This window comes from Oncorhynchus nerka, linkage group LG10 (assembly GCF_034236695.1).
Source record: "Oncorhynchus nerka isolate Pitt River linkage group LG10, Oner_Uvic_2.0, whole genome shotgun sequence".
Classification (NCBI taxonomy): domain Eukaryota; kingdom Metazoa; phylum Chordata; class Actinopteri; order Salmoniformes; family Salmonidae; genus Oncorhynchus; species Oncorhynchus nerka.
Genome location: NC_088405.1, coordinates 94,587,407 through 94,601,564, shown reverse-complemented (window position 1 = coordinate 94,601,564; position 14,158 = coordinate 94,587,407). Strand labels below are relative to the sequence as shown.

Below are 14,158 nucleotides of genomic sequence, written 5' to 3'. Positions count from 1 at the left end.
AAACACTGGCCGGATCGACACACTCAACGGGCCTTTAGAGACCAGAACCTCTCCTAAAACACTGGTCTGACAGACACACTCAATTCAAACTAATTTCAGAACTATCCCTCCCATCATAATTTCGTTGTCTTTTACATCCAAAACCTAAAACACTCTGTGTCCAGTGAAGAAACACAATACTACAGTTCTCGCCTTTCTCTTGTCAGCGTAGATTGTGTATCCGGTGACGCGGACCCCGTTGGAGGTCCCAGCAGCATCGATGGTGACAGGCAGCCAGCTGATGAGGGCGATTCCCAGGGACGGCCCCTGCTCCAGCTGCACGCCCAGAGGAGCGTCTGGGGGGCCTGGGAGACGAAGGATTAAACATCAAACCACGAGCAAATCTCAGCTCATAAACAGCCCCCTGACTACATTCCTCTTCTCTAATCAGGGACTGTTTTAAAGACAGAGGACACCAGTTGAGTGGAATCTCTGGCAAATCACTGACATGAATCAAACTAGCTTTCATGTAGAATCATAAAACCAGCAGTTCCTCAGCCCTCCTTACTTGGACTTGAGTATCTCTGATCTTCAGTATCTCTCATCCGTCTCGCAACACGTACCTGCGGCCAGCGTGGTGAAGGTGGTGGTGGCGGTCTTGTGTTCCCGTCTCTCCTGGGGAATCTCCCAGGGGGTTTGGTGCGGCTGAGCCTCCACCTTGACTGTGTACTGAAGGCTGGGCGTGAGGTTACCGAGGCACAGTGAGTATCTGCCAGCCTTCACCAGTTCCATCTCCTCCTCGTTCAAGGACACAACATGCACATAGTTACTGTTGCTCGGCAGCCAGGCCAGGCTGGCCGAGGTGGCGGTGACCCGGTCGACTCTGAGCTGGGTGGGCGCCACACACACGTCCCTGCCCACCAGTAATGAGCAACGGAGCTGGTCCGAGTTGCCGCGCTCCGTCAGGCTCTGCACAGACACCCGGTAGGCCTTGAGGGTGACGTCTAGTCTCTCTAGGACAGCTTTAGTCTGGGAGCCGAAGGGCACGTTGAGCTTCAGCTCCTGGTCCACGTATACATTGTAGCTCCACACGTTGCCCCAGCCCGCCGGCACCAGCGGTCCGTCCCAGCTGATGATGATGCTCTTGGCCAGCTGCTTGATGAGGGTGAGCTTGCGCGGGTAAGGCACAGTGCCCACCCCCACCTCTAGGTCCAGATCCAGGCCGTTGGTGAGGGGGGCTGGGAGGGATGGATCCGAGGGGAACTGCTCCCCTGAGGGGACGGAGAGAGAAACCGGGACGGAGGCTGCTGACGTAGGGTCTGTCCTCTCAGAGGTACCTGGGCCCCCAAGGCAGAGGTGGTGCTGGTGACTGGCGCTGTGCAGGCTGCTGTCCAGCAGGGAGTTGTGGGATATATCCGTGCCCTCTGGAACGTGGGCGCTTATCATGTCGTCGTCTGAGACACGCTCCACAAAGTTGGAGGGGACCAGCCCTCTTCGCCCGTCCATCAGCTCTCCTGAAGAGGGACAGAGAGAGAGGGGACTTCCATTTGGTGTTTTGTTTCAGACACTAAAAACTTTGACAGTGTTAAAAAAAAAAGAAAATTGGGGGGTGTTAATATGTTAAAATTTTAACTTTCAGTGTTAACATTTCAACATTAAAAAAATCAAATATTTTAGTGTTAACATTTCAGTGTACATTTTTCTAATTTATTTTTTACTTTCAATGTTAAAACGTAAGGTTTTGGAGAAGTCCCACCTTCATAGAAGCCATCGTCATCCATACCGCCATAAACATAGATGTACTCCCCAGCGGTGAGAGGCAGCTCCACCTCTGGGTTATCATTGGGACCATCGTAAGGGTTATAGCTGGAGAAAAATAAAGCCATATTATCAACGCTAAAGTATTAGAAACACAACGCATCTCATTGTTATTGTTGACTGTTGTATAAAGAGATTCTCTGTGAAAAAGAAGAAGAAGAAACATTCTTTAATTTTTTTCTACTAATTAACGCCACTAAATCTAGCATCTAAACAATAACTAGTAGAAATCAACAACAAAGTGAAGTCATACGGCTGATTTGGCCGACGCTCTGTCTGCCAGTCCTTACCTATATCTGGCAATGAACACCTGTAGCTGGGAGGCTCCCCTGAGAGCTGTGTAAGGCGCTGGGGATACATCGATGTCCAGCTCCTCCACTTCACTGGCCGTGTCAACCTGACAACATGACAGTCAACAATGAGGCTCTGGAAACATGTTGTACTCTGTGCTGGTTGGTGGGTAAGAGCTTGACGCCGGCAATTTAAATTCACGCACGGTTTTGTCCAGGAAAATATTACATATTCATGAAGATTTTTTTTTTATAGCACTCACTGGAGTGTAAAGTGTCTTTAGATAAAAGTGCTTGCTAAATGGTATATACTTCGTATTGGAACTTTGATCTGTCATCAGAGGTCAAAACCTTCCCACCCCCTGGCTGGATCAATGCCTCCTGAATAGCAGAAGGCCACAAGCATGATTATTATTGTTTTTCTGTCATCGACTTACTCCCTCTACATCAGAGATTCTGCAAAGAGATTTATGTATAACGTGGGGCAGCTGGGTACAGTTCACAGTGGATTGGGACAGTGGCCACTTAAACAGTACCTTCTCTCAAAATACTCACAGCATCAGCTTAATGATGACCGCCTATGTTTTCCTCTGGCTAATACTGCAGGCCGACACAAACACACAAACACCCTATTCCCTACAGGCTACAGTGCACTACATCCCTATATAGGGCAAAACGTGTTGACCAGGGCAGATAGGGTTCCAATAGACACACTGATATAAAAACACACTGATAGAAATGCCGTGTGTTTGTTCGTCGTCTGGTCGTATGACTAGTTATAGGGTATGAATGATACACTACATGTAAACAATGAGAAAACAGACATCATATTTATAGCTCCCCGCCTGGGAAAAAAACTTTTCAGGATAATCACACACAACTACTACAACCTTTTATAATCCAAAACAGAATCCACAGCACTGGGATTATCTCACTAAATATGAGCTTTAGAGAGCCAGCTGTTGTTGGTAGTGTCTGGCTGGATGGGTGAGAGGGAGGATAGACACTCACTACAGAGACTGGGTGAGAGGGAGGATAGACACTCACTACAGACTCACTACAGAGAGACTAGGTGAGAGGGAGGATAGACACTCACTACAGAGATACTAGATGAGAGGGAGGATAGACACTCACTACAGAGACTAGATGAGAGGGAGGGTAGACACTCACTACAGAGAGACTAGGTGAGAGGGAGGATAGACACTCACTACAGAGAGACTGGATGAGAGGGAGGATAGACACTCACTACAGAGACTAGATGAGAGGGAGGATAGACACTCACTACAGAGACTAGATGAGAGGGAGGGTAGACACTCACTACAGAGAGACTAGATGAGAGGGAGGATAGACACTCACTACAGAGAGACTAGATGAGAGGGAGGATAGACACTCACTACAGAGACTAGATGAGAGGGAGGATAGACACTCACTACAGAGATACTGGATGAGAGGGAGGATAGACACTCACTACAGAGACTAGATGAGAGGGAGGATAGACACTCACTACAGAGAGACTAGATGAGAGGGAGGATAGACACTCACTACAGAGAGACTAGGTGAGAGGGAGGATAGACACTCACTACAGAGACTAGATAAGAGGGAGGATAGACACTCACTACAGAGAGACTGGATGAGAAGGAGGATAGACACTCACTACAGAGACTGAGTGAGAGGGAGGATAGACACTCACTACAGAGAGACTAGATGAGAGGGAGGATAGACACTCACTACAGAGACTGGGTGAGAGGGAGGACAGACACTCACTACAGAGAGACTAGATGAGAGGGAGGATAGACACGACAGAGAGACTGGATGAGAGGGAGGATAGACACTCACTACATAGACTAGATGAGAGGGAGGATAGACACTCACTACAGAGACTGGATGAGAGGGAGGATAAACATTCACTACAGGATGAGAGGGAGGATAGACACTCACTACAGAGACTAGATGAGAGGGAGGATAGACACTCACTACAGAGACTGGATGAGAGGGAGGATAGACACTCACTACAGAGAGACTGGATGAGAGGGAGGATAGACACTCACTACATAGACTGGATGAGAGGGAGGATAGACACTAACTACAGACTCACTACAGAGAGATTAGGTGAGAGGGAGGATAGACACTCACTACAGAGATACTAGATGAGAGGGAGGATAGACACTCACTACAGAGACTAGATGAGAGGGAGGGTAGACACTCACTACAGAGAGACTAGGTGAGAGGGAGGATAGACACTCACTACAGAGATGAGAGGGAGGATAGACACTCACTACAGAGACTAGGTGAGACTAGAGGGAGGATAGACACTCACTACAGAGACTAGATAAGAGGGAGGATAGACACTCACTACAGAGAGACTAGGTGAGAGGGAGGATAGACACTCACTACAGAGACTAGATGAGAGGGAGGGTAGACACTCACTACAGAGAGACTAGGTGAGAGGGAGGATAGACACTCACTACAAAGAGACTGGATGAGAGGGAGGATAGACACTCACTACAGAGACTAGATGAGAGGGAGGATAGACACTCACTACAGAGAGACTAGATGAGAGGGAGGATAGACACTCACTACAGAGACTAGATGAGAGGGAGGATAGACACTCACTACAGAGAGACTAGGTGAGAGGGAGGATAGACACTCACTACAGAGAGACTGGATGAGAGGGAGGATAGACACTCACTACAGAGACTAGATGAGAGGGAGGATAGACACTCACTACAGAGACTAGATGAGAGGGAGGATAGACACTCACTACAGAGAGACTGGATGAGAGGGAGGATAGACACTCACTACAGAGACTGGATGAGAGGGAGGATAGACACTCACTACAGAGAGACTAGATGAGAGGGAGGATAGACACTCACTACAGAGACTGGGTGAGAGGGAGGATAGACACTCACTACAGAGAGACTAGATGAGAGGGAGGATAGACACGACAGAGAGACTGGATGAGAGGGAGGATAGACACTCACTACAGAGACTAGATGAGAGGGAGGATAGACACTCACTACAGAGACTGGATGAGAGGGAGGATAAACATTCACTACAGAGAGACTGGATGAGAGGGAGGATAGACACTCACTACAGAGACTAGATGAGAGGGAGGATAGACACTCACTACAGAGACTGGATGAGAGGGAGGATAGACACTCACTACAGAGAGACTGGATGAGAGGGAGGATAGACACTCACTACAGAGACTGGATGAGAGGGAGGATAGACACTCACTACAGAGACTAGATGAGAGGGAGGATAGACACTCACTACAGAGACTGGATGAGAGGGAGGATAGACACTCACTACAGAGAGACTGGATGAGAGGGAGGATAGACACTCACTACATAGACTGGGTGAGAGGGAGGATAGACACTCACTACAGAGACTAGATGAGAGGGAGGATAGACACTCACTACAGAGACAGGATGAGAGGGAGGATAGACACTCACTACAGAGACTGGATGAGAGGGAGGATAGACACTCACTACATAGACTGGATGAGAGGGAGGATAGACACTCACTACAGAGACTAGATGAGAGGGAGGATAGACACTCACTACAGAGACAGGATGAGAGGGAGGATAGACACTCACTACAGAGACTGAGTGAGAGGGAGGATAGACACTCACTACATAGACTAGATGAGAGGGAGGATAGACACCCACTACAGAGACTAGATTAGAGGGAGGATAGACACTCACTACATAGACTAGATGAGAGGGAGGATAGACACCCACTACAGAGACTAGATTAGAGGGAGGATAGACACTCACTACAGAGACTAGATAAGAGGGAGGATAGACACTCACTACAGAGACTGGATGAGAGGGAGGAGACACACACTACAGAGATACTAGATGAGAGGGAGGATAGACACTCACTACAGAGATACTAGATGAGAGGGAGGATAGACACTCACTACAGAGACTGGATGAGAGGGAGGATAGACACTCACTACAGAGAGACTAGATGAGAGGGAGGATAGACACTCACTACAGAGACTGGATGAGAGGGAGGATAGACACTCACTACAGAGAGACTGGATGAGAGGGAGGATAGACACTCACTACAGAGACTGGATGAGAGGGAGGATAGACACTCACTACAGAGACTAGATGAGAGGGAGGATAGACACTCACTACAGAGACTGGATGAGAGGGAGGATAGACACTCACTACAGAGAGACTGGATGAGAGGGAGGATAGACACTCACTACATAGACTGGATGAGAGGGAGGATAAACACTCACTACAGAGACTAGATGAGAGGGAGGATAGACACTCACTACAGAGACAGGATGAGAGGGAGGATAGACACTCACTACAGAGACTGGATGAGAGGGAGGATAGACACTCACTACATAGACTGGATGAGAGGGAGGATAGACACTCACTACAGAGACTAGATGAGAGGGAGGATAGACACTCACTACAGAGACAGGATGAGAGGGAGGATAGACACTCACTACAGAGACTAGATGAGAGGGAGGATAGACACTCACTACATAGACTAGATGAGAGGGAGGATAGACACCCACTACAGAGACTAGATTAGAGGGAGGATAGACACTCACTACAGAGACTAGATGAGAGGAGGATAGACTACAGAGATGAGAGGGAGGATAGACACTCACTACAGAGACTAGATAAGAGAGGAGGATAGACACTCACTACAGAGACTGGAGAGACTGGATGATGAGGGAGGATAGACACTCACTACAGAGATACTGGATGAGAGGGAGGATAGACACTCACTACAGAGAGACTGGATGAGAGGAGGATAGACACTCACTACAGAGACTGGGTGAGAGGAGGATAGACACTCACTACAGAGACTGGATGAGAGGGAGGATAGACACTCACTACAGAGAGGATAGACTGGATGAGAGGGAGGATAGACACTCACTACAGAGAGACTGGATGAGAGGGAGGATAGACACTCACTACAGAGACTGGATGAGAGGGAGGATAGACACTCACTACAGAGAGACTGGATGAGAGGAGGATAGACACTCACTACAGAGACTAGATGAGAGGGAGGATAGACACTCACTACAGAGACTAGATGAAAGGGAGGATAGACTCACTACAGGACTGATGAGAGGAGGATAGACACTCACTACAGAGACTGGATGAGAGGGAGGATAGACACTCACTACAGAGAGACTAGATGAGAGGGAGGATAGACACTCACTACAGAGAGACTAGATGAGAGGGAGGATAGACACTCACTACAGATGAGAGGGAGGATAGACACTCACTACAGAGACTAGATGAGAGGGAGGATAGACACTCACTACAGAGACTAGATGAGAGGGAGGATAGACACTCACTACAGAGACTAGATGAGAGGGAGGATAGACACTCACTACAGAGACTGGATGAGAGGGAGGATAGACACTCACTACAGAGACTGGATGAGAGGGAGGATAGACACTCACTACAGAGACTGGATGAGAGGGAGGATAGACACTCACTACAGAGACTGGATGAGAGGAGGATAGACACTCACTACAGAGACTGGATGAGAGGGAGGATAGACACTCACTACAGAGAGACTGGATGAGAGGGAGGATAGACACTCACTACAGAGAGACTGGATGAGAGGGAGGATAGACACTCACTACAGAGACTGGATGAGAGGGAGGATAGACACTCACTACAGAGAGACTGGATGAGAGGGAGGATAGACACTCACTACAGAGACTGGATGAGAGGGAGGATAGACACTCACTACAGAGACTAGATGAGAGGGAGGATAGACACTCACTACAGAGAGACTTAATGAGAGGGAGGATAGACAGTCACTACAGAGACTGGATGAGAGGGAGGATAGACACTCACTACAGAGACTAGATGAGAGGGAGGATAGACACTCACTACAGAGACTGGATGAGAGGGAGGATAGACACTCACTACAGAGAGACTGGATGAGAGGGAGGATAGACACTCACTACAGAGACTGGATGAGAGGGAGGATAGACACTCACTACAGAGACTAGATGAGAGGGAGGATAGACACTCACTACAGAGACTGGATGAGAGGGAGGATAGACACTCACTACAGAGACTAGATGAGAGGGAGGATAGACACTCACTACAGAGACTAGATAAGAGGGAGGATAGACACTCACTACAGAGACTGGATGAGAGGGAGGATAGACACTCACTACAGAGAGACTTGATGAGAAGGAGGATAGACACTCACTACAGAGACTAGATGAGAGGGAGGATAGACACTCACTACAGAGACTGGATGAGAGGGAGGATAGACACTCACTACAGAGACTAGATGAGAGGGAGGATAGACACTCACTACAGAGACTGGATGAGAGGGAGGATAGACACTCACTACAGAGACTAGATGAGAGGGAGGATAGACACTCACTACAGAGAGACTAGATGAGAGGGAGGATAGACACTCACTACAGAGACTAGATGAGAGGGAGGATAGACACTCACTACAGAGATACTGGATGAGAGGGAGGATAGACACTCACTACAGAGAGACTAGATGAGAGGTTGGATAGACACTCACTACAGAGACTGGATGAGAGGGAGGATAGACACTCACTACAGAGAGACTGGATGAGAGGGAGGATAGACACTCACTACAGAGAGACTGGATGAGAGGGAGGATAGACACTCACTACAGAGACTGGATGAGAGGGAGGATAGACACTCACTACAGAGAGACTGGATGAGAGGGAGGAGACACTCACTACACAGAGACTGGATGAGAGGGAGGATAGACACTCACTACAGAGATACTGGATGAGAGGGAGGATAGACACTCACTACAGAGAGACTGGATGAGAGGGAGGATAGACACTCACTACAGAGACTGGATGAGAGGGAGGATAGACACTCACTACAGAGACTGGATGAGAGGGAGGATAGACACTCACTACAGAGACTGGATGAGAGGGAGGATAGACACTCACTACAGAGACTGGATGAGAGGGAGGATAGACACTCACTACAGAGAGACTGGATGAGAGGGAGGATAGACACTCACTACAGAGACTGGATGAGAGGGAGGATAGACACTCACTACAGAGAGACTGGATGAGAGGGAGGATAGACACTCACTACAGAGAGACTAGATGAGAGGGAGGATAGACACTCACTACAGAGAGACTGGATGAGAGGGAGGATAGACACTCACTACAGAGAGACTAGATGAGAGGGAGGATAGACACTCACTACAGAGACTGGATGAGAGGGAGGATAGACACTCACTACAGAGACTAGATGAGAGGGAGGATAGACACTCACTACAGAGACTGGATGAGAGGGAGGATAGACACTCACTACAGAGAGACTAGATGAGAGGGAGGATAGACACTCACTACAGAGACTGGATGAGAGGGAGGATAGACACTCACTACAGAGAGACTGGATGAGAGGGAGGATAGACACTCACTACAGAGACTGGATGAGAGGGAGGATAGACACTCACTACAGAGACTAGATGAGAGGGAGGATAGACACTCACTACAGAGACTAGATGAAAGGGAGGATAGACACTCACTACAGAGACTAGATGAGAGGGAGGATAGACACTCACTACAGAGAGACTAGATGAGAGGGAGGATAGACACTCACTACAGAGAGACTATATGAGAGGTTGGATAGACACTCACTACAGAGACTAGATGAGAGGGAGGATAGACACTCACTACACAGAGACTAGATGAGAGGGAGGATAGACACTCACTACAGAGACTAGATGAGAGGGAGGATAGACACTCACTACAGAGAGACTAGGTGAGAGGGAGGATAGACACTCACTACAGAGACTGGATGACAGGGAGGATAGACACTCACTACAGAGACTGGATGAGAGGGAGGATAGACACTCACTACAGAGACTGGATGAGAGGGAGGATAGACACTCACTACAGAGAGACTGGATGAGAGGGAGGATAGACACTCACTACAGAGACTAGATGAGAGGGAGGATAGACACTCACTACAGAGACTGGATGAGAGGGAGGATAAACATTCACTACAGAGAGACTGGATGAGAGGGAGGATAGACACTCACTACAGAGACTGAGTGAGAGGGAGGATAGACACTCACTACAGAGACTAGATGAGAGGGAGGATAGACACTCACTACAGAGAGACTAGATGAGAGGGAGGATAGACAGTCACTACAGAGACTGGATGAGAGGAAGGATAGACACTCACTACAGAGACTAGATGAGAGGGAGGATAGACACTCACTACAGAGATACTGGATGAGAGGGAGGATAGACACTCACTACAGAGAGACTAGATGAGAGGGAGGATAGACACTCACTACAGAGAGACTGGATGAGAGGGAGGATAGACACTCACTACAGAGACTAGATGAGAGGGAGGATAGACACTCACTACAGAGACTGGATGAGAGGGAGGATAGACACTCACTACAGAGAGACTAGATGAGAGGGAGGATAGACACTCACTACAGAGACTGGATGAGAGGGAGGATAGACACTCACTACAGAGACTGGATGAGAGGGAGGATAGACACTCACTACAGAGAGACTGGATGAGAGGGAGGATAGACACTCACTACAGAGACTAGATGAGAGACTCACTACAGAGAGACTGATGAGAGGAGGATAGACACTCACTACAGAGACTGGATGAGAGGGAGGATAGACACTCACTACAGAGACTGGATGAGAGGGAGGATAGACACTCACTACAGAGAGACTGATGAGAGGGAGGATAGACACTCACTACAGAGACTGGATGAGAGGGAGGATAGACACTCACTACAGAGACTGGATGAGAGGGAGGATAGACACTCACTACAGAGAGACTGGATGAGAGGGAGGATAGACACTCACTACAGAGACTGGATGAGAGGGAGGATAGACACTCACTACAGAGAGACTGGATGAGAGGGAGGATAGACACTCACTACAGAGACTGGATGAGAGGGAGGATAGACACTCACTACAGAGACTGGATGAGAGGGAGGATAGACACTCACTACAGAGACTAGATGAGAGGGAGGATAGACACTCACTACAGAGAGACTAGATGAGAGGGAGGATAGACACTCACTACAGAGAGACTGGATGAGAGTGAGGATAGACACTCACTACAGAGACTGGGTGAGAGGGAGGATAGACACTCACTACAGAGACTGGATGAGAGGGAGGATAGACACTCACTACAGAGAGACTGGGTGAGAGGGAGGATAGACACTCACTACAGAGACTGGATGAGAGGGAGGATAGACACTCACTACAGAGACTGGATGAGAGGGAGGATAGACACTCACTACAGAGAGACTGGGTGAGAGGGAGGATAGACACTCACTACAGAGAGACTGGATGAGAGTGAGGATAGACACTCACTACAGAGACTAGATGAGAGGGGGGATAGACACTCACTACAGAGACTAGATGAAAGGGAGGATAGACACTCACTACAGAGACTGGATGAGAGGGAGGATAGACATTCACTACAGAGACTGGATGAGAGGGAGGATAGACACTCACTACAGAGAGACTAGATGAGAGGGAGGATAGACACTCACTACAGAGAGACTAGATGAGAGGGAGGATAGACACTCACTACAGAGACTAGATGAGAGGGAGGATAGACACTCACTACAGAGAGACTAGATGAGAGGGAGGATAGACACTCACTACAGAGAGACTAGGTGAGAGGGAGGATAGACACTCACTACAGAGACTGGATGACAGGGAGGATAGACACTCACTACAGAGACTGGATGAGAGGGAGGATAGACACTCACTACAGAGACTGGATGAGAGGGAGGATAGACACTCACTACAGAGACTGGATGAGAGGGAGGATAGACACTCACTACAGAGACTGGATGAGAGGGAGGATAGACACTCACTACAGAGACTGGATGAGAGGGAGGATAGACACTCACTACAGAGACTGGATGAGAGGGAGGATAGACACTCACTACAGAGACTGGATGAGAGGGAGGATAGACACTCACTACAGAGACTAGATGAGAGGGAGGATAGACACTCACTACAGAGACTGGATGAGAGGGAGGATAGACACTCACTACAGAGAGACTGGATGAGAGGGAGGATAGACACTCACTATGAGAGAGACTCACTACAGATGAGAGGGAGGATAGACACTCACTACAGAGACTGGATGAGAGGGAGGATAGACACTCACTACAGAGAGACTAGATGAGAGAGGAGGATAGACACTCACTACAGAGACTAGAGAGAGGGAGGATAGACACTCACTACAGAGACTGGATGAGAGGGAGGATAGACACTCACTACAGAGACTGGATGAGAGGGAGGATAGACACTCACTACAGAGACTGGATGAGAGGGAGGATAGACACTCACTACAGAGAGACTGGATGAGAGGAGGATAGACACTCACTACAGAGACTGGATGAGAGGGAGGATAGACACTCACTACAGAGACTGGATGAGAGGGAGGATAGACACTCACTACAGAGACTGGATGAGAGGGAGGATAGACACTCACTACAGAGACTGATGAGAGGGAGGATAGAGGAGACTAGATGAGAGGAGGATAGACACTCACTACAGAGAGACTAGATGAGAGGGAGGATAGACACTCACTACAGAGACTAGATGAGAGGGAGGATAGACACTCACTACAGAGACTGGATGAGAGGGAGGATAGACACTCACTACAGAGAGACTAGATGAGAGGGAGGATAGACACTCACTACAGAGACTAGATGAGAGGGAGGATAGACACTCACTACAGAGACTGGATGAGAGGGAGGATAGACACTCACTACAGAGACTGGATGAGAGGGAGGATAGACACTCACTACAGAGACTGGATGAGAGGGAGGATAGACACTCACTACAGAGACTGGATGAGAGGGAGGATAGACACTCACTACAGAGAGACTGGATGAGAGGGAGGATAGACACTCACTACAGAGACTGGATGAGAGGGGAGGATAGACACTCACTACAGAGACTAGGATGAGAGGGAGGATAGACACTCACTACAGAGACTGGATGAGAGGGAGGATAGACACTCACTACAGAGACTGGATGAGAGGGAGGATAGACACTCACTACAGAGACTGGAGAGAGGGAGGATAGACACTGAGAGACTGATGAGAGGGAGGATAGACACTCACTACAGAGACTGGATGAGAGGGAGGATAGACACTCACTACAGAGAGACTGGATGAGAGGGAGGATAGACACTCACTACAGAGAGACTGGATGAGAGGGAGGATAGACACTCACTACAGAGACTAGATGAGAGGGAGGATAGACACTCACTACAGAGAGACTGGATGAGAGGGAGGATAGACACTCACTACAGAGAGACTGGATGAGAGGGAGGATAGACACTCACTACAGAGAGACTGGATGAGAGGGAGGATAGACACTCACTACAGAGAGACTGGATGAGAGGGAGGATAGACACTCACTACAGAGACTGGGTGAGAGGGAGGATAGACACTCACTACAGAGACTGGGTGAGAGGGAGGATAGACACTAACTACAGAGAGACTGGGTGAGAGGGAGGATAGACACTCACTACAGAGACTAGATGAGAGGGAGGATAGACACTCACTACAGAGACTGGATGAGAGGGAGGATAGACACTCACTACAGAGAGACTGGGTGAGAGGGAGGATAGACACTCACTACAGAGAGACTGGATGAGAGTGAGGATAGACACTCACTACAGAGACTAGATGAGAGGGGGGATAGACACTCACTACAGAGACTAGATGAAAGGGAGGATAGACACTCACTACAGAGACTGGATGAGAGGGAGGATAGACATTCACTACAGAGACTGGATGAGAGGGAGGATAGACACTCACTACAGAGAGACTAGATGAGAGGGAGGATAGACACTCACTACAGAGAGACTAGATGAGAGGGAGGATAGACACTCACTACAGAGACTAGATGAGAGGGAGGATAGACACTCACTACAGAGACTGGATGAGAGGGAGGATAGACACTCACTACAGAGACTAGATGAGAGGGAGGATAGACACTCACTACAGAGAGACTAGATGAGAGGGAGGATAGACACTCACTACAG

General features: G+C 48.6%; 1 protein-coding gene across 1 annotated transcript in view; it reads right to left on the bottom strand.

Moving 5' to 3' along the window:
* Positions 1-14,158, bottom strand: part of LOC115126060 (peripheral-type benzodiazepine receptor-associated protein 1) — a 132,288-nt gene that overhangs the window by 48,971 nt on the left and 69,159 nt on the right. The window contains 4 exon segments of the mRNA XM_065023410.1: positions 193-344; positions 603-1,493; positions 1,736-1,845; positions 2,088-2,194. Coding sequence (XP_064879482.1) covers positions 193-344; positions 603-1,493; positions 1,736-1,845; positions 2,088-2,194 — 1,260 coding nt within the window.